Source organism: Ambystoma mexicanum, chromosome 12, assembly GCF_040938575.1.
Source record: "Ambystoma mexicanum isolate Mex_15411 chromosome 12, UKY_AmexF1_1, whole genome shotgun sequence".
In the NCBI taxonomy this organism is placed as follows: domain Eukaryota; kingdom Metazoa; phylum Chordata; class Amphibia; order Caudata; family Ambystomatidae; genus Ambystoma; species Ambystoma mexicanum.
In genome coordinates this window covers 1,177,204,209-1,177,230,880 of record NC_090936.1, presented here as the reverse complement: position 1 = coordinate 1,177,230,880, position 26,672 = coordinate 1,177,204,209, and the positions used below count along the sequence as shown (strand labels likewise).

The following is a 26,672-nucleotide window of genomic DNA, read 5'->3' as shown; positions in this document are numbered from 1 at the left end:
GGGAAGGAATTCCGCCGCCGTTGCCTTATAGAGATCTGTATGTGGAACAAAGAGATAATCAATTCTGGAGAGGGAACCGTGGGCACCAGAGTGGAAGGAGTATCCCCTGACGTCCGGGTGCAGTTCCCGCCATACATCACCCAGGCCCAAGGCAGAAGCAAAGGTAGAGAGCTTTGTGGGGGTGTCCGGGTTGCGATGTCTGAGATGTGTACGATCAGTGGAATTGCACATGACATCATTAAAGTCTCCACCCAGAAACAGCTTGTCAGGTTGGTGTTTACCTATGAGGGCAGTCAATTCGTCCAGTAGCTCCTGCCCCAGTCCGGGCGGGGAGTACACCGAGACGAAGGCGACCCTTACGTTCCCAAGCGTATCAAGGATCAGCACATAGCGGCCCTGTGGGTCTTGCTCTAAGCACTGGAGGGTGAAAGGGACACGTTTATGTATGAGGATGAGAGTGCCCCTGGATCCCATTGTATATCCCGCATGGAAGGCAGCCCTGTAGTTTGTGCGTTGGAAATGCAAACATTTCGAACCCGCCAAGTGGGTTTCGGATAGCAGGGCCACGTCGGGGGAGTGTCTACTGAGAATATGTTTAATCAAGCGCCTCTTGATCGCCGAGCTCATCCCATTTACGTTCCAGGTGAGCACCTTGAGAGACTTGGGATGTTCAGTCGGAGTCGACTGGGGTTGTAAAGGTGCCATCTAAGGACTCACACAAGAGATTGACCAGGTGTATTCCGAGGAGGGCATCCCCGTCAACAGTGGTGTATCGCAGTATGTGCCATGAATGCTGAGTGATGTGCTGCCTGAACCATTTGTAGCCTCGTGTTGCCGTGAACTTCAACTTCAACAAACCTCGGAGCTTGCGGTGACGCGTTGCTCCCGGGGTAACAGTGAACCCATTGAAACTTTCCTTTCCCACCCCCACCCCATACTCCACCCCAACACGAAGTACCTGTCGCCCCAACATCGCTGACCCTCAACAACGTAAGGTGACAGCCTTACAAACCCTTGTACAGATTAACACTAGAAGAAGTTAACGAATGGAGGGGGGGGGCCCCCGTTGCTTTCCCCACTTGCAACGGAAGAAGTGCCCCCGCAGACCGCACTATTAATGACCTAGACAACTTATAGCAGTGCTGTGGTACTCTCCCACACCCCCTGCAACATCAATTTGGGCGTGCTCCCGCTTGTGGGGGCAGACCCCTCCGTGAGGAGCAATCCTGTTCAATCTCCGGTCTCCGCCGGTTGGTTCGGTGAGGGTGGTTGACCCGGATCCGGAGGATGTGGAGGATGTGCCGGTGGTGGTCAAGGATTTCTGTCCCTGTTGGGCCGGGGCGCCGACCAGTCTCCTTCTATGTGCTGCTCTGCCTAACGCCAGGCCTCCCTTGGGTCGTTGAAGTGGACTGTTGTACCCCTGTAATATATTTTCAGCTGGGCCGGGAAAAGCAGGCCGTACTTGACTCCCATCGCTTGCAGCTGTCGCTTCAGCTTCTCGCTTTCTGGACCTCACGGGTATAGTCCGGAAAGAAGGCTATCTTGGACCCGTTGAATGTGGTCGTGCCATTGGTTCGTGCGAGGTGCAGCAGCGCGTCTCGGTCTCGGTAGTTCAGTAGCTTTGCTATCACCGTTCGCGGTGGAGCACCAGGCACTGGTCTGCCAGTGGGCATTCGGTGTGCCCTCTCCACAGAGAAGAATTTAGAAAAGGATCGTTGGTCGAACAGGTCCATCAGCCATTGCTCCAAGAAAAGCTCCATACAGGGGCCTTCAGCTTTCTCGGGGATACCGAGGATGCGGATATTATTGCGCCCGGATCTGCCCTCCCCTTCTTCGACTTTGGCTTCCAGAGTTTTAAGTTTGGCGGTGACTCCTTGGAGCTGTTGTTGTACTACTTGCAACCCGTCCTCCGTGTTGGAGATGCGCTGCTCCGCCTCCCCAGTGCGTGCCGATAGTTTCTGCAGGTCATGTCGGAGGAGGGACACGTCGAGACTGATTCCGTCCATCTTTTGCTCCATCGATGAGCGGGAGTCCGCTATAGCTGCCATGACATCCCTTAGGGAGAGCCCAGATGCAGAGTCCTCTTCGACCGACGGCAGCAGTGGAGTGTCAGGAGGTTGCGATGGAGGAACCGTATATTGGTCGATTCTGTTTTGCGTGGCCGGTCTTCTAATCTTGTCTTTCCCCATGGTCACTGCCTCACGGGCGCCCTCTTGCACACTGGTTCAGCCCCACCAGGACAGTTGCGCTGGGTTATGAGCGCTGCCCACACCTTCTGTGGACGCGGGCAGCCCCCCCGACCGAGGCGGGTGGGGGGAAGGGAAGGGCGTAGAGAGCCGGGTGGCGAACTCGTGTCAGTGGATGTGTTGGCCCGACCACCGGCGCTAGGGGGTTGTTATACCCCGTTGGGATGGAGGCCGCGTATCGGCGTATCCCCACCTTCTGTTATTAGATCCTCGGTGCTTGTAGTTCCAGGGGGGCAGGAGAGACCCGAATGGCCCCTTCGGCTGCAGCAGAAACCCCCAGCCGTCTCTCCAGGCGTTGCCCGGCGGCGCGCCCCAGGGCCGCCTTCTCCCTCAACGTTATCACCTAGTATCTCCCAAGGGTCGGGGGGGAGCAAACAAAGCCTCGCGGAGGCGTGGGCCCCGCCGGATGGTTCAGCCCGCGCAGCGGGCCAGCAGGTTTCAAGATGTCTGCTCTCGGGGGGGAGTTGTGTCCGGTGCTCGTGCCGGCTTCTCAGGATGAAGTCGGGTTTCGGGATTCCCAGCGAATTTGGGGTCTCCCGAGCAGGCGGGATGAGTCTCGCGCAGGGACCCCCCAGCAACAGCAGCAGGCACTCACCGGCGGGGCCGCCTCGGCAGTGCACGGGACTCCCTCGCAGCGTTCAGCTGTCCGCTCCTTTCTTCGATCGGGCGGGCGGCTCCCCTCACAGGTTCCCTCGGGGGGCTCGCCTGCGCCTCCAACCCGCACAGGCACTCTGGCTCTTCGTCCCCGCCGGCTACGGAGATGCAGAGATGACCCGCTCCTCACCCAGAGCGCACCCCGGCGGCCATCTTGTTTCCTCCGCGGGCCGCACCGGCGTTCCCCACATTCGCTGCTGTCTCCGCGGTTCCTGGGCGTTTCGGGCTGGAAATCGCCCCAGATGCGCTCCAGGGTATCGGGCACTGGGGGGGGCTTATCTTGGGGGTCCCCCAAGCACTGCAAATGGTCGAATGTAGCAGGATGTTGGGCCGCGGTCGCGGGAGCTCCGAGAGCACACGTCTACTGCATCGCGCAGTTGGCCACGCCCCCCTGTTAGCGTGGGTTTTGATCGGTACTCGGGTTTCGTACTTGAACCGATCTGCTTTTCTATTTTGAAGTCTGTGATCAAGTTGAACCACCAAGTCTATGTAGTCTGCGCAGACCTGGGGCTGATCTACTATCTGAGCTAGAACATCCTTAAGCTCTCCACGCAGGCCTCGATGAAACAATGTGATCCTTTTGTTTTCTGGCCATCCAGTTTCCACAACCAGTCTATTAAAGGTGGCAACGTAGGACAGAAGATCCTGATTACCTTGTCGTAAGGATAGCAGTTCGTTATCAAGGGCCTGTCCTTGAGAGTGTCGAGCAAACAATCTTTCCATGCTGGCCTGGAAACCCTGAAAATTCTGGAGAATGGGATCATCCTGATTTACCAATGGAATAGACCAATCGGCAGCACTGCCACTGAGGTAAGATAGTATAAAGGCTACCTTGGTCTGGTCGTTAGGGAAGGCCCCGGGTCTGCATAGAAAGTGTAAACGACATTGGTTCATAAAGACGGCATATTTCTTGGGATCCCCCGCAAAACGTTCAGGCGGGGCCAAAGGCATGTGTCCAGGTAGAGTGATGTGTACCGGGTTATTCAAACCCATTGATGTGGAAGTATCTCCGGAATTAGGTAAAGGAGTGTGCCCTGCCTGGGCCTGCAATAACCTTTTGGCCAGGTCATCTGTTCTTTCCTTGGATAGGATCAGTTCTCTTTTGAGAGCGTTAGTCTCCTGGCGGGCTGAGTGCACTTCTGCCCGTAATTCCCCCAAAAGCTGGGCCAGCTGATCTGTCTCGGAAGTCTCCATAGCGCCCGGGTGGGAAATTGTGGGTAGGCTTCGCGTTCTGTCACACTCACCTGATTCCCACGGAGGCGCAGGTCTGGTTTCGAGTGCTGATGCTTCTTCTATGGTGAAGCGCAGGACTCTGAAGATGGACTCACTCGCTCGCAGGAATATTCCCCTGTGCGTGAAAAGGAAGTATTACCTACTGACGGAATAATGCTCAAGCCTCCCACTCCCTTCCAACCCTCCACGATACCCTTCCTCGATTCCCCGTGAAGTCTCACCTTAGGGTCTGGAAGGATGAGTTCTCCATCCTGCTTCTGATGCAGGGGCGCGTTGAAACCCAGTTACTTCACTGGATTGAGGTTTGATGGGAGTTCAAATAAACTTGACTATTCAGGTAAGGCGCTGTAAGAGTTCTGAAGCAAGTTCAAAAGTTCAAGCTTAATAATAATGTTCATTGTTTTATTGCAACAAGCGCTAACGCTTATGTCTTTTTCCCCTTAGGGGCCGGGGTTCGGAATGCCGGAGATATGGCGCCGACCCGAAGTGAAACGTGCAGTTCCAGTAAATGACAGGTAAGTTCTGGATGAGCGTTCGGGTAATGTCTTTGCATTCGCTCATTCAATGTCTTTGTCTTTTTTCCCCATAGGGGCCGGGGTCCGGAATGCCAGGAAGCGGCAGGACCCGAAATGAAATGGGAATGACCCAACAGGTAAGTCTTAGAAGGAAACTGAGCTTTTCCTATTCCCTTCCTTCTCTCACCTTGTGTTCTTGTCTTTTTCTCTCTAGGCTCTGGGAAGTGGCTGCGGATCCGGATGATCGCTGCTGAAGATGGAGGTGCCCAGGAAAGGTGAGTGAAATGCAGCGCTGCAGCGATCGGAGCGAAATGCTTTTAAAATGATGTCTTCCCTTTCAGGATCGTCGGTGTGAAGTCTCCATGATGCAGCTTTAGCAGGTAAGGTCTTCTTTCTCTCCAATTCTCTCTTAGCAGGTGACCCAGGATGCTGACAGGCGTGGCTGAAGTCCAGATGCAGGAGCTGACACGGTGAGCGTCCAGCTGCGAGGAGCAGAACAACGCGAAGCGTGAGTTGCTGATCGGGCGTGGTTTAAATAGCTTTGGAGAGAAGTTCCAGGTATGTATCCTTCCACCGATCAGGTATGTATCCTTCCCCGACCACACCCAGGGGAAAGTAGGTCCACAGGTAAAGTAGTTCCATTCAGGCCTCAAGAGGGCCTGGATGTAGCAGCATGGTCTGCATCAGGTAAGTGCACCTTAAAACACTTGAACACATGTCTAGCTTTATGAGCCTGGCGCCTAAGGCACCAGGACAGGGGTCCAACATGAGCCTGGCGCCTAAGGCGCCAGGACTGTGTCCAAAGGGCCCCAGCTTGGGCCTGCTGGCACTTCCCTGGGGGAAATGATGCCTGCCTCTGGGTTGCTGGGTCGGACCTGGCTCCTTGGAGGTAGGCATCATGACATTAGCGCCTTCCCCATTCCCATAGAGCCCTATGGGGCAAAAATGGGAATGGGGAAGGGCAATGGGGGAAGGGGGAATTACCGCCCCACCAACCTTGGAATAGGGCGGTAATTACCCTTTCCACCAAGGCGGTGCCGGTATTTTTCCGGCATGGACCAAAGTGCTAGTAGCACCTTGGTCGACCGCAATCCGTGTAATGAGGCCCATAGACTCGCACCACAGCACACAACGACTACCAACTGAAAAACACCCCAACCCAACCTACGGAGTTAACCGGGTTGAGGTCGCCAACAGCACATCACTGCTCTCTTGCATTTTTCCAGCTTATTCACACTAACTCACCCCCTCTTTCTCTTTTTTTTCAGAGCCACCAAAGCACCAGGGGACCACTCCGGTAGTGATAGTGCGCGGTACAAATATTCATTAACATTAACATAAACTGTCTTTCTCCTATAAACCAATCACTGAGCTGTGGGTGATACTGCACCCAGCCAATAACTGTCCTCTCCCTAAGCCCCTCCTCTGGCAGCCATCTTTTGATTTTTACTGCACGTTTAAGTGTTGGGAGTCCTCGTGTTTCACTCTTAGAGCTTTCTGCGTTTTTCATGCTTTTTTGGCTAGGAAAACCCTATTTTTGTTCAATCGAGCCCGTGTGCTCCATCATTTGTTCATACTATTAACGGGGAAGAAGTAGGATCCTTCCACTCCATGATCGCGTGTGCGTCGGCACTCTTCTAGCTCACCCCGAAAGAGAAGAAGGAGGGCTTCTTGTATCAGCGCTGGGAGGTGAAAAGGAAGACCATTCTGGTGGTACCACTCTCGGATGACGTCTGGGATGAGGGGCTGGTGCTGCTGAAGAACCCTGCCTCAGCACCGGTGAAGAAGTACCGGCTGGAAATAACTGACCGGGTGCCGGAATCTGCACCCAAATGTCTGCGGTCACAACCATCGCTGGACTTGGTGGTCTCGGCTGCGGCTATGAAGAAGTCGTCTAACCCATCGTCGTCAACCTCTGCCCCCCATGGGCAGCGAGGGGAAGAAATTGAACGCTGTGTAACAGAAGGTCATTTACTCAGCTGTGACAACGGTCAAGGCAGCCAGCGCCTTGGCGATCCTGGCCCAGTACGACCGGGAGCTATGGTACAAGATGGCTCTGATTCTGGATTTCCTCCCCGAGGACAAGTGGGTAGAGGCAATGGAGATCCTTCAGGAAGGCGAGGTTGCATCAGACCACGCCATCACTGTGGCCCTGTACATTGCAGACACGGGGTTCTGCCTCCGTTGTGGCTGGCTGAAGGCCACTAACTTCAGACAAGAGGTCCAGACGAGAGTCCTGGACATGCCATTCGACGGAGACAATGTTTTTGGCAAGGCCATCAATGAATCTCTTCAGGCCATCAAGACCGACACAGAGACGGCTCGTGCCCTGGGCACTCTGCAACAGCACCGTCCGTCCTTTCGCTCCTCAGGAGGGAAGTCGGGTAGATCTTTGAAGAGTTTTGGTGGTGGGTCACCCTCTTACCACCAACCATCCCATTTTACGACCCAGGAAGCCTACAGGGGTTGTTCCAAGGCCTTCGGAAGTGGCCGCCGTCATCGTCAAGGCTCCCAAGGCGGCACGCCGGCCTCCAAACAGGACTAAACCTGCCAGTCAGCGTGTGGGAAAACATCTCCACCGATCGATGGGTGCTGGACGCTCTCGCCCACAGGCACACTTTGGAGTTTCAACGAAAATGTCTGCGAATACCACCAGTGGCCCTGCAGGAAGAACACATCCCTCAGCTGCTGCTAGAGGTTCGGCCCATGTTAAGAAAAGGGGCGATAGAGCTGGTTCAGAAGTGACTCCGGGTCTCTGGAGTTTTCTCAAGATACTTTCTAGTAAGAAAGAAGACTGGGGGCGGGAGGCCCATTCTCCATTTCCAACGACTCAACAAGTACATCAAGTCCCAGAAATTCTGGATGGTCACGCTGCAGCACGTGCTCAGCCAACTGGAGGATGGAGACTTTCTGTCGTCGTTGGATCAAGAGGACACGTACTTCCACGTCCCCATTCACGTAAAGCATTGCCGGTTCCTGCGCTTTGTCATACAAGGGAAGCTCTATCAGTGCAAGGCTCTGCCTTTTGGACTGACATCTGTGCCCAGAGTCTTTACGAAGTGCCTGGCTCTGTGGCGGCCCATCTGTGACTACAGGGAATTCATGTGTACCCATACCTTGACGACTGGCTCATCTGGGCCAAGTCAAGGGACAACGCCGTCGATCACACGGAGAGGACCATCCGGCTGCTGGTGGATCTGGGGTTCTTGGTGAACTATGCAAAATCCTGCTTGACTCCATTGCAGAACGCCCTGTTCCTGGGGTCCAGGCTCAACATGGTATCCTACCTGGCGGCTCTGTCGGAGGAGAGGATAGTGGCCATTTTGGGCAATGTGCAACGGCTGTTAGCACTGAAGATCGCCGCAGTGAGGACCATCAAGTCACTGCTTGGCATGATGTCGTCATGTAGCTACATGATCCAGCTCTGCAGATTGCGGATGCAACCGCTCCAGGAATTCCCTGACTCCGTTGGATCCAGGTGTGCGGAAGCTTCAAGGACAGGACCGTGCTCGACGAGAAGTTCCGTCGAGCGATAAGGTGGTGGGGCATATGCTCGAACACTGCCGAGGGCACAGACTTCCAGAGTCCCCCATACCAGGAGACAGTCACGACAGATGCTTCCCTGGAGGGGTGGGGAGCACACACCGGTCGTCTCCACACCAGAGGCCTGCTGCTGCCAGAGGAGAAGGTGCTACACATCAACATCCTGTAACTACGGGCTGTGCTTTGGGCCCTCAAGTCATTTCCTCCGTCTCTCATGGGCAAATTGGTGAAGGTCTTCACGGACAATACCACCACAATGTTTTACATCCGGAAGCAGGAGGTCACCAGATCCCTGGCGCTCTCCAGAGAGGCGGAGGAGCTCTGGCACTGGGCCGTCACCCAGGGGATGTTCCTTATTCCTTTTCACCTAGCGGGAGTCAAAAACACTCTCGCTGACTCCCTCAGCAGGGAGCTGCGCTCTTGCCATGAGTGGGAGCTTCGTCAGGATCAAGTGGATAATCTCTTCCTCAGGTGGGGCAGTCCCAAGATTGATCTGTGTGCGACAGCGACGAACACCAAGTGCCAGATTTTCGCCAGCAGGTTCCCCCAGCATGTGGGACGCATTTTCCTTCCCCTGGGAAAGCCTGTTCCTGTACGCGTTCCCTCCTTTTCCGCTGCAACTATGAGTCATCAGTCAACTCAGATGGTGTCGGGGTAGGATGATCCTCATCGCGAAGGCATGGCCAAGGCAAATCTGGTACCTGGACCTTTTTAGTATGTCAGCGTCTCCTCCAGTCAAGCTACCAGTGGTTGTGGATCTTCTTGCATGGGAAGGAGGTGCAATCCTGCACCACAAGCCAGGATCGCTGAACCTGAAGGCCTGGCTCCTACAGCATTAGAGTTTGGTGGTTATGAGCTGCCTGCGGACTGCAGGGAGGTCCTCGCCAAGGCCAGGGCGTTGTCGACTCTGAAGTGTTACGGACACAAATGGAAGCATCTGAGGGTCACGGGCCCCTATTCCTACCGTATTTGTTGTCGTTGGCTAAGTCGGGGCTGGCTCGCTCCTCCATCAAGGTGCATCTGACGGCTATCATCCGCTACACCAGGTCTCTGGAATGGTCTTTTCTTTGGTTACACAGTCTAGTGAAGGAGTTCATCAAAGGACTGTTCCATTAATTCCCACCAGTGAACGCCCCTGCCCCGGCATGGGAACTCAAAGTGTTGCAGACTAGGCTCATGGGTGCTCCATTGGAGCCGGTGGATCAAGCTCTGCTTAAGTTCCTGTCTTGGAAGACAGCTTTCCTGTTGGCCATCACCTCTTCCAGGAGAGTAGGTGAGACCCAGGCCCTGCCCTGCAAGCAGCCTTACTTGACTTTCCACAAGACAAGGGTGGTGCTGCAGACCCACCCCTCCTTCATGCCCAAGGTTCCGTCGGAATTTCATCTCAATGAGCCCTTGATGTTGTCTCTTTTTTCCGTCGCCTTCATCACTGGCTGAAAGGACTTTGCACTCGCTAGATGTGGCTTGAGCGCTGAAGTTTTATGTGGCCTGCGCAAAGAGTTTCCGGACGACTTCTCAGCTTTTTTTAAACTTTGGTCCTATCAACCAGGGAAAGGCCTTGTCCAAGGCTTCCAGATCCAGGTGGCTCTCCGGCTGCATCACTTATTGTACCCGGTTGGCGAACCGACCGCTGCCTGACCGTCCGAGAGCCCATTCTACCAGAGCGATCGCTGCGACAATGGCGTTCCTGCCTGGTGTGTCCCTGCTGGACATCTGCAGGGCTGCTACGTGGAGGTCTACGCACACCTTCACAAAAATTCTACTGCGTCGACAGGGATTGCATGGAGGAGTCCAGAGTCAGCCAAGCAGTGCGACGCAACCTGTTCACTTGAAGGTGAGCCTGGTGAGGAGGTAAGAGTAATTGCTTCTGTTGAGCCTTGCCACCTCCTGTGGTTATGGATGTATGTACTGCTATGTTACCTGTAACTGTTGTTATCCAGCATGGTCTGGCATGGATTCACATGCAAACCCTCCCGCCTGCCCCTCTGCGGCTCTTCTTGGTCATACTGCTACTTTACATGCTACCAAATCTGAAGATGGCTGCCAGAGGAGGGGCTCAGGGAGAGGACAGTCATTGGCTGACCCAAGATAGTTTATAAACGAAGGTGAAACAGTTTTTTCTTTTACAGATGATTCCCAGCCTGACGACAAGGAATATTCATTAGCATGTGAATCCATGCCAGACCCATGCTGGAGAACAACAGTTACAGGTAAGTAACTTGTTCCTTACATGGACCACCCACAATTTCTTTTAAAAACCCTTTATCTAGAAAATCCTGTATTACAGACATAATTTCTTCCAGTCCCTCCCTCTGTATTTTATACTGCGGAATCCTCGCTAATATGGCACCGGGCTTGACTCTTATTTTCACTGGATCAACTACCATACATCCTACATCATTAGATCCAGTAGCCCATATCACAGGGTCAATTTCCTTAAATTCAGGTGGGAGTTCATTAGTAACAGTGACAAAGCATTTTGAAAAAGACTCAGCATTACATGTTATGTATACCCCATCAGGCGAACAATAAATGTTAGCAACTAACAAATCCATTCCCAACAGATTTAAACCAGTTATCAGTGGCATGCTGTGCCATGCATGATATTGGACCTATGCTAAATTGTACAGGGTCAGATATTGGACTTTGGACAGGATTATTAGAGAATCCAACTGATGTGTTACTTTCCCGGAGAGGGGACCTTAGGGCACTAATTTGTGGGAAATTGATGTATTAGATGCACCTGTATCAAGGAGGAATGTTGCATATTTGCCTTGTTTGTAGCTTTTACAAATGGTGCTTTTGAATATAGAGGGATACTTATGTGTCATCTTCCGTCTCCAGGACAGCTCTATGCTGTGTAATTCATGGTACTGTATTCATCCTCATAATAATCCCTAGCTGAATATTGCTGACAGTGCCTACGGTCAAAATAATTATGCTACTGCTCATTATTCCCTTCTAATGTCCCAGTCTTTGCTACTATGCTGTTAACAGCCTCCGTTATTAAAAAGGATCCCCTTGTCATTCCTCACCCATAAGAATGTTCGCACCCTCCGGCGCAAAAGACACTTCTTTATCCAGTGATCTTCTGTCTTACGAAAATGACACCCAATGTCTATCATACCTGCTCCCACATTTGGTAGGGCATTACCACTTCTTCCTCCTCTATACATTATTTGTCCCCATGGTATGCGCATATTACCTCTGCCTCGTTCTGGAAAAGCCTGTTGCATTAGCGCCATTGCTTTTAAGTCCTTCATTTTTGTGTCTGTCTCTCCTTTATGTTTAGCATGGGGATTTGCATAATATCTAGCCATAGTCACAATCTGGGCAGCAGTTTGAGTTGGCCATGTAGACTCATACGTTTGTATATCATGTTTTAAACAAGGCAACAATCCTTCTACAAAATGGGAACAAAAGGCTTTCTGTCCCTCTGGCATATCCATGTCCATTCCGCTAAAAATAAAGGAAAAGCTTCTTCTTTTTGTGCAAAATATTTTTCAACTACTTCCCCTTCTTCCTGCAAGCAGTCAGTTTATCCCAATTAATTTGCTTGCGGGAAACCACTAGCAGGATACGTGTTTTCAATAGTGCTGGGAAAGCTATTATTTCTTTTGCCAATTCCCCAGTCTTCCTGCTTTTTCCGACTGCCTCCATCACCTCTTCCCACTTTAGGACCAGGTCTAAACTGTCCAGAATTCTGCACTGGCGCCATATATCTGCTGGTAGAATGCATGAAAACAGCTGATCTATGTCTCCCAATGTGAGAGGACCTGTTTTAAGCACCTGGTCTGTCTGGGAGTACCACTGTTCTGGATTTTGTCTAATATCTGGATAATGTTTAGTAAAGGACAGTAATTCCATATGGGTCCAAGGGACATGAACCTGGTGTGTCAGATTATCAGTGTCAAACTCGGGCACTTCTCTTATTGGGAACACTTGAGTTACCATCGACTTTGATGGGGTATTTATGATCAACAATAAAAATGTTGACACTATTGCAGGACAGAATTTTGCATCAAGTTTATACTCCTTGACTGCTTGGTATATTTCCTCATACTGGTAGGGGATGTACTTCATCCCTAGCGTTTATCTTTTTATGAAATTCCCACATTTGTTTGCACAGCCTCTGTACTATTGCAAATGCAAGCATATCCCTTTCCTGGAGCACATATACTTTAGCTTGCTCCACTCCTTCTACTCCATTTTTAATCCATGCTCCTACTACCTTTTCTGCAGTTTCCATGTTGTGGTTTATGATCCTGCGAGCCCAAGGTGGCAAAGAGACCACCATGTCACTAGGTACTTGATAGGCGGCGTGGGGGGATCTTTTAACCATTAAACATTCTAACAATGGATCTGTTTCATCCTCTAAAGTCATTTTTGGTTCAGGTGCCGGGGCTGAGGGGTAAGCCTTGGCTACATATACACCCTTTATCCTCATTGTGGGCCTCATCACGAGTTGGGCGCTATCCCCGGCAGTATTACCATATTACCGCCAAACCCCTGGCTCCTGATCACGGGTTTGGTGGAACGGTAAGTTCCCATTAGGCCCATTTGGGAATTCCCCATTGGGCCCAATACGTAATTTGCAGTGCTATTACCGCCGGCGGTATTAGCACAGCAGTAATAGCACTGAAAATTGGCAAAATTGCAGCAGATTTTCCCCCAGCTCAGAGCTGGGGGTAATTCTTGCCAAACCCATGATTCGGTGGACCCTTAAATGCGGCTGTAATAGCGTTACCGCCGCATTTAAGGGTTACCGCCAAACTCGTGATGAGGTCCTGTATCTTCACGATCTCCCTCATCCCAATCTTTTTTTCATCTCTTTCTAATAATATGTGCACGCTTTCTCTTTTTCAGTTTGTGGTTTACATTTCTTAATCTGTGATTCTCTCATGGTTTTTTGTCTTGAAAAATCATCCAATTGCTTGTATTTTTACCATTTACCATTTAACCTGATCACCTTTGGAGGCTAGTACTTCCCTTAAATATCCTATCTTTTCCAGATCAAAAGAACCATGTAATGGGAATTTTAGGTCAGGGTTGTTGGCAGTGTATTCATGCTATTTTTTCAGAAACATCACTACGCCCAAGCCTTTTTTAATCATTAATCTCCAGCCTGGCGTTCCTTCCAGTGGGGTAGAGACATGTGCTTCTAACTCCTGTTGCCTCTTACAACATTTTAACCCCATTTTTTCTACTTACTTTGTCTACTTACTTTGTGATCACAAGGTTGCGTTGATGTCTCACTTAAATGCAGTGTGTCCACAATCAATGCAATCTACAAGCTCATTGCATGATTCCTTATGGTTAATTAATAGTATGCGTTCACAGGGAAAACATCACTACATATCCAAGTGTGCTTCCCTATGGTTCATTAACAGTTTGCTTTCACAGGGAACATATTACTACATATCTAAGTCTAGGCCATTTAACAGTATGCTGCCTATAGCAAATACATTTCATTCTTAAAATATCAGATCATACAATATTATTGTCTAACAGTCTCACCCCTTTTTCTGCAGTCTTCTGTTACAGTGCTTCACCAGGACTGTAAATCCTCTTTTCACACAGACATGGGATCCTCGGTTGCAGAGATTGCTTTTCAAACAGGTCGGCTGCTGAGAGAATGTGTGGCTGCTAGGAAAGCTTCTTGTCCTGATAATAGCAGTGCGCTCCACCCCCGACTCCCAACAGTGCCTGCTATCTGACCATGGCAGCATAGTCCAACTGGATATTTCTGCAATTAAGTCCCATCTGGTGGTGCCATTTGAACAATGCCAATAAAATAATAATTAATAACTCTGAGTCTAACAAACAATGAAGTACTCAAACAGAATATTTTGCTCAACGAGCAAGAGTTTTATTTTGTAACAGCTGCAGCTATTTCTCATGTGGTGGAAAGACACTTTCTGAGCTGAACTCTCCCCCGTCTGTCCATTCACAAAGAATTTGAATACAAGTCGGAACACAGATTACATTTCAACAGCTATTCACTTTGCTAGAATGAAACTGAAGCCAGGGTCTCATTTTCTCCGTTACAGCTGCTCCTAGCTATTTTAACATGATTGTGTACATGTTATTTAAAACATGTTCACAGATAACTGTTTCACAAGAGAATTTATGTTAAACACTGGCAACGCCTATTGCTAACAGTTGATTAGTTTGAGGGCAATGTTATGTTTTTCAAGCTTTAGTGTGTACTTAAAGCTATTTTCAATACAATGACCCTCTGACAATGCTAGTCTGTGAAACACATTGGCCTGATGAATTAAACCATTTGCAAACTGTAGTTGGCTAAGTAGCTTTTACCTTGATTCCTATGTTGAGTTTTTGTGTACTCTAGGTGAGTGGGGTAGAATACTGCACCAGAGGGACATCCTCATCTCAATTTTTACTTTGTTTCTGCAGCATGGATCATTCTTCAGTCTTGGTGCTCTGATTTCAATTTCAAGAAATGTGTTCAGATGTCTTTATATGAATATGTGGTCATTGTATTTTTGAAATCATTCAATGCGCCATAGTAGAAAGATGAGATGAGTGACATCTCCTGCATGTACAGAGACCCACATTCTTGTGTAAAATGTATATTTCTGTCAATGAACTTCTATTAACTTGTGTATGCTGTATTAATTTCTTCAGGAGCCAAAAAACAGAGACGTTACAGGGACATTTAGAGAACCTTGGTGTGGCCTGTAACAGAGAAGAGGAAAAAGTAGAAGATCTGCAGCTAAAGGCCAAGATGTTTTCTTATGGAGAATTTAAATCTGAGCAGGTATTGGCTCCTAAACAATATCTATATTTATGAAAAAAGATATAAAAAAGAATAGGCTATGTTATAATTGTTTAAGCACAAAAGACTTATTCAGACCAGCCAAACTATATCATTTAATCTACTCTAGAAGGAATGTAACTGGGATTCTTACATCCTAATGAGTTTGTGGACAAAGGAAAATAACACTTTTTGTAGAACCGGTGCAAAAGATTTTACCTCCGCATCAAGAAGAAAATAAAACTTACAGAAATGTATTTGCAGTGCAAAATCGTTTTACGTATGTTCTGTTGTCTTCATATTTTGAGAAAAAGTCAAATAAGGTCATCAATAGTTCATATAAATATGTAAGGACACAGTGACAAGACAAAAGTAAACAAAAACATTTAATTAATGTAAGTGCAACATGTTGGGCGAAAGAACAAGTAATTAGCATATCGGGTAGTGATGAGAAAAAAGAATTGAAAACACATAAGATCGATTTCCAGTTAAAATAATGCAATGTAAATGTATTTCACCTGAATGGTATGAAGGGTACTAATGACACTCAAAGAATGAAATAAGGGTTGGTTTAATGATGTAGTTAAACTAATATTTTGAATAATCTGTTTGTGGTTAAAGGCATGCGAGTAAAAATAGTGTAATTAAATATCTTCTTAAAGTTTGTATTTTAGAAATCTGGTCTTGTTTATGTTTGAGCAATGGTGTTGTGAATTTAAACTTAGATTATTTCTGACTACTATTTCTGACACACTATGGTGTGGTTATCCTGTACAATTGCTCTGGCATTCAAAAGAGCTTGTGTATTAGAAACAACTTGGTTTGTGATGATGGTGCGGAAGCATGCCTTTTGATTCATTCCAAATCCTGTGCCACTCGGAGTTAGTAAAGGAAACCCCCATATCAGATTTCTAGGCTTTCCACTTTACATGAATGTGGAGATCCTTGTTATTCCTATACAAGTTATAAATGTAGGAGACTGCATGGGAAGTTATGGAGGATTTCACCAGAGGGGACATGAGGTCAGGGAACACGAGTGACTGTTTACGGAATTGTAGTATCCTGATTAAAGTGTTATAGTTAGTGTGTTCACTGGCATTCATGCCATAACATTTTGTTAAATGGTGTCACGACTCAGAGATTGTTTTCTGGTCGTTGCAGATAATACTTCCCCACTCTTCTGGGGAAGTTCCTTTCACTCAAGGAATCTGGAATCTTTATGGTGATGTGCCAAAGACTTCCCTCCCAAGAGCTCAGCCTACAGGGATCAATACACCTGGCTGGCCGGGGGCTTGAGTGAAAAGGCCGGAGCAGAATCGTCAGGGCTAGAGGGACAAAGAACAAAACAGTTGTTCAGGAAATGCAGCCAAGTAGTGCCAGAGAACAAACAGCCAACACCGCCCACAATTACCCACTCTTACCTGCTCCGTAGGAACAATATACCAGTAACCTACTAGTATCGAAGTGCAGAAAACAAGGAGGATGTCTGGTGAAGGGAAGGTGTGCCAGTATCCTAGGAACACCACAGTGAAAGCAGCAGAGCGTCCCAAAAAGTGTTCAAAGCAATCCAGAGTTAATGCAGCAGAGCGTCCCAAAAAGGTTCAAAGCAATCCGAAGTGTAAACAGCAGAGCGTCCCAAGAGGTTCAAAGCAATCCAAAGTGTAAACAGCAGAGCGTCCCAAAAGTGTTCAAAGTAACAGGAGTGGACAAGGAAAGAAATGAAATGATCAGGGAAGCGGGCATTCACCTCACGCTATTTCCCTTACGGAAATCTTCGGGTTATCAGGTCACCAAAACTTAAGGATTCAGAAATGGGAGGTCAATAATGAGCAAGCCGGGTTCATATAATCCAAGGGGAACAATCGAGGGAGGCAGGCGTCGGGAGGCAGACAAGGACAAGGCAGAAACAACAACTTGATTCAAGCGCCGGGTAGTCAAGGATTCAAACAGGAGTCCGGGAACAGAGCTCGTAACTAACAACAGTTTAGGAGCACTCGATCTCCGGGTAGACGGGAGTTAAATGCAGTTCACAACAAATGAAAACACAGCAACGTCATGCGTGTATGTCACGTGGCTATAATAGCAAGAGTTGTGGGAGTTGTAGTTTCAAAGGGTTTTACGTGCCGGATAGCGCTCAGACAATCGCCAAGGCAGTTTCCAATTTAGCCGAGACGTGACAAATGGGCAAAACTAAGTAGGCTGTCATTTTGGAAGAGGTGAGATAACTAATGTTTTTGTTTGACCAATTGGTTCAGCAGGTTGTTTTTCCGTTCATTTTCATGTTGGAGTTGTTTCAAAAAGTTCTGTGACTTGAAATGCACAATGTAATTGCAGGTTTATTTTCAGGTTAGTGGCATATGTTTATAATCTCATCTGTTATGTTAAATGTACTTTTGTTTTTTGTTGAAATTGAAGGTAGGGTCATTAAATTAAAAAAGGAATTAATAGATCTTTCCAGCTCTAACCTTCCACTTGCAAAAGTGATTGGAGATCATTTGAACCACGGGTATACAATTCTTTTTGAATGCCAGTGCATACTGCTGAATGGAAGATTATCCACCCAAGTGTTTTGGAAGTCTAGCATGAGGTCATTTCTCGCTCTTTTCTCATACCAAAAGAATGCATTTGTCTGATTGTCTAGTTTTTGAAAAGGGATGTAGGGAGCAAAGGTAATGACACATGCATAATTATAGGTATGGCAATCCTTTGTAGGTTACCAGACACCTCCACCAACACCAAGTTAAATATTTTGCAGATCATGCTTCTAGCTTATGATTGACCTTTTGGAGGAGTTTATCACAGTTATAGTCTCTTGAGTGGAATAAGTCTATTGTGAACGATATCCCAAGATATTTTACAGGCTACTCTGCCTTTTTAGGGCAAAGTGCTTTGGGTCAATTTTCAGGGAGTATTTATTAAGAGGTATAACTTTGCATTTGCTGGTATTTAAACTGTACCCTAATGTGGGGGAATACTCCATGATAGTATCCAGGAGTGGTGGCTGTAGATATAGATACATATGGTTGGTATAGATACATATGGTTGGTATAGATACATATGAATGTCTACTGTAAGGGTGTCGAAGGAGAAAGCAGACACAAAGGTGGCATGGTGGTTACTATAAACATTTGTATAGTAAAAACCGAAACCCTCACTATCCCTATCTTCAAAGAGGGGTTTCCCTGCCTCAAACCAATACTAAAGTATCTGTCAGAATGTCTCCATCCAGGGATTCAGCAAAATAGCAACTAAATGCAGTCAAGACCTTATGGCCCTCAAAATGACCACTGCTCAGAGAATACACTCCCACCTTCTTAAAGATCTCAAAACGGAAGAAACTTAATTTCTCACCGATGAAACCCTAACCAATGCACGTGAGAAACTTAAAGAAATTGACAAAGAACTAGACACATTCATGGCCTCAACCCTAGACAAAAAAAACTTGCTAAGAACATCAAGAATTTCTAAATAGAGCACACCTACCCTTACCTCGCTGCAGACTATAAAGATACCAAGGAAAAAGAACGTATGGCCAAACAAGGAGGAGCCTCAAGAAGTAGAAGAAGGGGGGTATCGTTCTCTGATACTTCAAGCTCAGACTCCTCTACTAGCGACCAACCACAGGCCGGAGGACGCCAAGCCAACTCTAGACAAAATCAACCATTCTTTCAACCCCCTAACATGCCTTTTTTAGGCCAGGGTGGTCCCAGAGGAGGGTACTGGGGCCCACCCCACCTTCCTCAATTTCCCTTCTACAACTTCCCCCAATGGGTCACCTGAACCGACGCTGGAGGAACAACAGGAGGCGCTAACTAAAACTCCCATCTTCAATCTCTCCGGTCTACGGCTAGCTAAAGATGAAATTTCATTACTAGCTAAAGGATTATCTTTCGTGCCTACCAATTATACTGATTGGTTCGAACTGGATCTTGAACTCAGCAACTTTTTCCGTAACATCAGGAGAAAGGTCTACTTCCTGGACAAAGATACCCCGATGGGTCCTGAGGATTCCGGCTTGAGACCCAAATCAGACTTTCTCCCGAGAGACTCTGAAACACCGGCCTCGATCCTCTCTTTTGAGAAATGCATCCGCCAAGAGATTGGTAAATTACAGTCCAGAACGGACCAACACAGGAAGAACCTGACTTCAGAGGAAAGAAAAGCCCTCGCCCCTTTAGGTGCCAACAAAACTTTGGTTATCAAACCAGCGGACAAGGGAGGGGGCATCATAGTACAAAATATTACTCAGTACAATGCCATGGTGATGTCCCTTCTCCTTCTCAATGAGGAAGGAAACTACAAAAAACTGAAAAAAGACCCCACTCTAGAAACAAAAAACAAGATCAAAGAAATATCAGGGTATGCAATGGAACATAACTGGATTACCGATAAAGAAGAGGCTTTTCTCAACACATCTGAAGGAAGAACTCCTGTCCTCTATGCCCTCCCCAAAATCCACAAGAACAGCCACACCCCCCCGGTAGACCCATCGTATCGGGATGTGGCTCTATCCTCGAACCCATTGGAAAACGTATTGATTATTTTCTTAAGCCCCTGAGCCAGCGAACTCCCACTTACCTGAGAGACACTATGGATACTATTACCAGATTTGAAAACCAGCCTTTTTACCCATCAGAAGATCTCCTTGTATCTCTAGACATCAAAAGTCTGTACACCTCAATTCCGCAACAACAAGCACTGGAATGCATCAGGCACCACATGACACAGCACATGACACAGAGACGGGTGCCTACCAACTTCATTATCGAACTTCTGGAATTAGCACTCACCAACAACTTTTTTGAATACAACAACACCTTTTACCTTCAGACTTGTGGGACAGCCATGGGTGCAGTTTTTGCCCCTAGCATGACTATCATATTTATGTCCAAATTCGAATTGACACATGTCCTTAACATCACCAATCCGTACCTGGATTCCGTGACCTCTTTTTTCCGGTACATTGATGATATTATCCTCCTCTGGAAAGGGGATGATATCACCCTGATACAATTCTTTCAATGGCTGAACCTACGTACCACAAAAATTCAATTCACTATCAACCAGAAGATGAACTTCCTGGACCTCACCATAACACCCAGAAACAACAAACTAGAATGTTCCATTTTCAAAAACACCACGGACCGCAACACGGTCTTGCATTACAGTAGTCACCACTCCAAGAGCCTACGAGACAATCTCCCGTATGGACAGTTTTTGAGGATTCGCCGCAACTGTACCCAAATGGATGATTTTCAAAAGCACTCGATTGACCTACAACAAAAACTGATGACAAGAGGATACCCAAAGGAACTCGTTAAAAACACCCAGAAAAGAGCAAGATTCACACCAAGAGAGGCCCTCCTGACACCTAAAGTCAACACTGCCACCCCCGAGAACATCCTTACTTGTGTCACCACCTTCTGCCCCACCACTTCCAAACTCAAATCTCTCATCAATAAATGTTGGCCTCTTGTTCAACTCAATCTTCCAGCTGAACCCAAACCATGCATGTCACTCATGAGGTCCAAAAACCTCAAAGAACTGCTAACTAGTGCTAAAACCCCCAAAATCCCAGTGCGTTCCACACTTTGGGGATATGAGAGAGATTAACGGACACCACCCATGCGGGCAATGTACTGGGTGCAGACAAACCAAGAAACTGAATTCATTTATGATCGAGGGAAAAGAATGGAAGATCAGACACTTTTCCAACTGCAAATCCACCAACGTCATCTATGTTATCCAATGCCCCTGCGGCCTACGTTATGTAGGCCAGACTTCAAGACCCGTTCACAAGCGTATCAGTGAACACAGGTCGAGGATACGCTGTAAAACCCTTACTGCTCCTCTGGTCCAGCATTTTAATGAATACCATCATGATCCAGACTCCTTTTCTTGGTGGGTGGTAGACAAAGTTCAGAATAAAACCAACATTGCCAACGCTCTGAATTTCAAAGAAGCATGGTGGATGCACAAACTTAAATCCATCACCACCGGCCTCAACGAGGCCCAACCAGGACCACTCTATACCTAATATTGCCAGTGATCTCATACTCTAGACCCCCCCAGGATCTCTTTTAACCAACTAAATGATTGATGATCCTTCTGCCTGAACTCGCAGACATATCACAAGATCCAGCACCTTTTCCAACTAGGTGACCCCTCTTTTTAGTCTCTACTCTTGTACCCAAGACAGAACCCAAGACCAAGCCACCAGTTGTTTACTGTGACCCAGGACACCTTAATACATTGGGTTTATTCATGTACAGCTGCCTAGCGCTCAGCCTCGATGCAATTGCATACTAGACGTGATTATAATCTCAACGAGGTGCTCTGTCGTTTCATGCCTGTATGTACCCCAGACACTTCTGATTTATGCATCTGTTGTTGTATTTATACAATTCTTCTATCACTTTAACATCAATGCACTTATATTGCATGCCATTTTTTGTGTCCTGACTGCATTTAGCCATGCTTGAAATGTTGATCCCATTGCTCCACACAGATCGTTTTCTTCAACACAATTCTAGTAAGATCTGATGTTCAATTCATGTAACAACAATGATGTTATTGCTTACCTTTTTATTCCCATAGAACAGATGACATGAGCGCATGTCACTTTTTAACCTGGTACCTGACCACACGCCCCCCCCCCGCCGCTCGCAGGCTCGGCCATACATTGTCCACTTATGGCTCCTATTTTTACCCATGGGCCTCCACAAATTGAGTGCCCTCGCGACCAGCCTTAGTTTGCCGCCCACCTGGGATTTAACTTACTTCAATGCCCATTCTCCTTGTGGACACAATGTCCTTACGTGCCCCACCAGGCCATACGGTCCGGCAGGTTTGACCTCCTGCCTATCCAGTTCTGCTCCCCCGAACTGCATCCACGGCCCCGGGGAGCCATCTCGGCAGAGAGCCACTACTCTCCCGAGCATGCGCACAATCATGTCGCGAGACACTTATTCGAACACTTTCTCCCCGCGCATGCGCAATAGAACTCTTGGACAACACTGCACATATACAGCTCGGCCATACAGAGCCAGCATAGGCGCCATTTCCAGAGAGCGGTCCTGTTTCAGGTCGCCTCGACTCTTTCAGGTATGCCTGGTCTAACCTTCAATGCCGGATGGCACTCGCTCCCCTACTCCTTCTTGACTATGCTTCTGCTGCGTGTTAGTATCCTCACCCACGTAACCCCGCTTTTTTTTTGCTCTCTTTTCCTGTTTTCCTTCCCTTCCCCCCTCTTTTATCCAGGGCGAACCAGACGAAAATATCCATGAGCCATCCACTTCAGATGACTCCACCTTAGACCACTGAGTGTCCAGCTTAGATTATTGTGGCTCCAGCTCCACTCCGGACTCACCACCCGGTACCACCAATACTCCTATCATGGGTATTGCTGCGGTATACTTTACTCTCTGACCCTAGTACTCTCCCCTCATTCTGTGCACCCTAGGTCCGCCATCTAAAGTATTCAGACGGACCTGGCCCTGATCAACAGGGGAGCCTTGGACTATTCCCACGGGCCATCCACCCATTTGCAGGATGCCCCTAAAACGAGTGCCCACACGGGCGTCTTCTCTGCCCTACCATGAAACCTCTTGTGTTCATCTGCTCCCAGTCAAAGCACGACCAGTGGTGGGTGGAGTTTGTCTCTGGAACCTTTGAGGACTTGTTTTTCGTGTATTATATACACCTTGTCAACCCACCCCAGCACATTGCTGCTGTTTTAATACTATCCTTCAATTAATTCTTGTTTTTTTAAAACACAGAGTTTCATGACTTCTTTGGCCCCAGAAGAAGGCTTCCATCCATTTCAGCTGAAACGTCGACAGCACATAGACCGATAATCATCATGGGTTATATTTAGTGCTGCACTCAGACTCCTAACATTCTACTTAGACGTAGACCGTATATGAGCTCAGACTTCAGCCGGGCATTAGAGACCTACTATCAACGTCCCCTCCATTCATAATGAGAATGAGTCCCTTCTCCTGGTGTTTGAGAGTTATTTTCCGTATCTTTCAACTTGATGTTTATTTTGCCACTCTCTTACAGTATTAGCAAAGTCCCAAATGCCTCTCGGGTTTCAGTGGATTTATCTCTATGACGGCACACACCTGAACACTCATGCCAGAGAAAATACAAACCACTAGGAAAAAAAGGCCAAGAGATTTCTTGCAAGGGTAACAAGTTTTAATAGCACAAAACATAAGGATGCCAGCAAAGAACTCTGCTGCTCAAGAACATTCTGCCAAAATGTAGTACAAGCAGAAGGTTAAAAGGCAACACATCGCCATTACTATGTCATACATACAATAAAAACCTGTGTGGCTGGTTAGTTAGACCCTATACATGGGCGGCGTGCTCCATAGGAGATGCGAGACTGCAATTGGTCCCAGCCCCGTCCATCCGTCTTCCATCACGTGGGGTCAGCTGGGCTTATCTCTCCAGAGAATGAAGGTCACATTCCTCATAATTACTATTGTAAGACAATGCTTCTCTATTATTATGGCGTGCACCTGGGAAACTCGCGGACTGGCGGTCAGGCTCGAGATCATGCTGACTCACATATTCATCACTCAGTTCATATCGCACTGTCTGCACCCAAGGTTTCCACCCTTGCTTTGGACTATAATTTAATCTCCCCTGTACCTTGTATTGCAAATCTTGTTTGTTGTGCCTTTAGAATGCCACAACTATGCTCTTAGATCTTCTATGGCCAGTTGGTTTATGGATGATGGTCTGGGGTCACTTGCTATCGTGGAATTTAGGGGTCTTGTACTGAGGCAGTTGTGGGTGTCATAACTCCTGGTGGGCTGGGGGTCTGCTTTTTGCCTGGCTGTGATAAATGTACATGTGAGGCGCCTGGTGCTATCTTGCCGCCTTGCAGGGCGCATTCCTTCTTGGGATAACATGTATTTGTAACAGTTATGAAACAAAGGGAAATTTCTATGGGACTTCGCATTGTGGGTCTTTTTCACCATCAGTGCTTGGGCCTGTGTTCACCGCGCAGCCATGCAGGGCCAAATGTTTCCGCCATAACTAAAAGAATAGCGCCTCCTTATATATATGCGCTAACTCTACGCATTTATATTTAATATTGTGTTGATGCAGGGTTTCTTAGCATGGCCCCCTCCCCCCTGGTACATTGCAAGTGTGGTTATGGGATCTGCCTTACTCTAAAGCGCTTGGGGGGTGGGAAAGGTTCATTTCCTTCCCAACATTCCCCCCTTTCGTTACTTCTACAGTAACAAATCCCTAACATACTTGTGTTTGTTTTGCCTCCTAACTGCATCTTCATATGGTGGCTTTCCCTTGCTTGTGCATATTCTTCTGGAGTGCATGTCATGTAGATATATCCCCCATCCCCAGCTAAATCTACCCATACTTCTTTATCATTTTCAGGGTCAGGAGGATGAACAATAATTATCTGGTTCAGTCTGTCTACCTCATCTCCATAGGGTATCCGGACCATGTGAGGGATAGGGTGGTCAGTTTGTATTTCTATCTCTCTTTTGTATTATAAGGTACTTTTGAAACGGCAATTGAAACCATCGTCAATGCGCTACTAGGCACTGCTTTGGCACTACAGCTGAGTCCCATTTGGCACATGCAGAAAAGAACCCGGATGAACACAATGACAGGTACCAGCATCTTCACAAGGGCTCCTAGCCAGGATGGGGCCCAGTCAAAGGCAATGTCAAACCAGTCTTCTCCTTGGACACCAGCTTCTTTTTCCATTTGCACTCCCAGGCCGTGTACTGCCGCTATTATGTCAGACAATTATCAATTTTCTTTATCTTCGGGAGGCACAAATGTGCAACATGTATCTCCATTTTTTTGGCACACTCCTCCTTCCATTGCCCTCAGCATATTCAGGACGTAGCTGTTCTGCATCGTCATCAACCTTAGGGTACGCAGCTTGAACTTTATGATGTTGAACCCATGCTCAGTGTCGTTTGCCAACTGGACCAGTTCGTAGTGTACCATCAGTAGCCATTTAGCATGATCTGATGTCTGTAAGCCAGGTAGCAAGAGCGAGGCAAAAAAGGTTTCAACAGAGCTAGACAATCGTTATTCTTCAGGTATCTCCCCAAGCAGTGCTGTTGAGTGTTTTGATAGATACTTCGAGGCTCTCTTTTTCCTTCTCAGTTTATCATAATAGGTCTTTCCAGGGAGGATCCAGAATTCTGGCTGTGGCATTGGGCTCTGTTCTTCGAACGTCGGGGACACTGTTGGTGTTGTGTTGGGTATTGGCCCACCTTTCAGGTGTTCTTCTAAGTGCAGCGTGGCCAGCGAACAGTAGCCCCTCCATGATGGTGGGAGGTGCAAGTACACTTGTTGGCCACAGGCCCAGTAGTAGCCATCACTGCCGCTGTGCCCCTTTTGAAGTCTGCAATCAACAATGTTCTCTTGCATCGCTCGTTGGAGCCGACAAAGACAGTACTTCGCTGTGGAAACATAATTCGTAGCTTTCCTCTCGGGGGACTTTCACTGGCTTCTCCATTGCCGCAATCCATGTCAGTTTTGTGACATGCACTGTCCATACTTGTGCACATGTCTTTCACACGAGCGCCACTACTTCCTCTTCGTATCCCAGGATGCCTTCAGCTAGGCAGCTGAGCGTAGTTTCCTGCCACTTACTGTTAACGTACTTCAACTCGTCAATCACTAAACAAGGTTGTTGTAAGCAGTTGAGGTTTTAGGGTTGTTTTTGCATTGCAGGGTGACTGGATCGCCAAGCTCTAGTCGCACGCTGTGTGCCTGGAAGGTGCCTTTTATTCTACATAGAACAGGATGAACCAGGCATTGTGCCTCTATAATTCGAACTTCCTGTGGTACTAAAAGCTTGGGTGCCCCCGATGCGTGCAGCATCAATGAGCAAACATAACAGCTACCATTGGTCATTTTTTTCCCACCGCACTCATGTCTGTATACCAGCTATTAGAATGCTCAGGATGTCTGATATCTTCAGTAGCATCCAGGCCTAGGCCATAGTATGCATCACATTTGGGCATACGCGCTTGCCATTTCATTGTATCGTGGCGCGATATAACTCCTCGTTAATGTACTACTGCTAACATTGTTGCTATTACTAATATTTGTGCTACAAAAAAGATATTTAATTGTGGGAAATAATATTCCTAACATTTTGCTCATGCACACATTCATTCGGCCAGGTATATTTGCTTGCATGTTGACACTGTTATTACTTATTTGGGGAGTTTTATACATATGTACATGTGCGTTGCTGGTTGTGTTTAGCAGTGCAGTTGCGTTTAGCAGTGCACTTCAGTTCATGTCACCCTCTTTTAGATGGCTTGCCCAGATAAAAGATGTACCTCAATAAATTCCTTACATAAACATTAATATGGTAAATTGGATGGCAGCAAAGTGTAAGGCCACAGGTGTAAGAATATAACCATCTGGAATTAATAGTATATCTATCTTTTTTCTGAACATACAATGAATAATTTGGCATTGAGCGCTTCATGTCGTAGACTCCTATAGAGGGAACAAAGGCCAGGGAGGGTAGGGGGAAAGAGAAAAAGAGAGAGTTACTTTTACTTAAAAGTGCTTCTGCTTTTAGCAGCAATGCATGTTTATTTTTTGGCACATGCAATTTACTTTTGAGGTAGTTATTACTTTTTATTATATTTATTTAATAAGTTATTATAGTTATTACTTTTGAGG

At 47.4% G+C, this 26,672-nt stretch overlaps 1 protein-coding gene across 1 annotated transcript in view; it reads left to right on the top strand.

Annotated features, from left to right (window-relative positions):
- Positions 1–26,672, top strand: part of CCDC38 (coiled-coil domain containing 38) — a 1,810,821-nt gene that overhangs the window by 1,524,981 nt on the left and 259,168 nt on the right. The window contains exon 14 of the mRNA XM_069629826.1: positions 14,840–14,972. Within this exon, the coding sequence (XP_069485927.1) occupies positions 14,840–14,972 (133 nt within the window). The remainder of the gene's footprint in view (positions 1–14,839; positions 14,973–26,672) is intronic.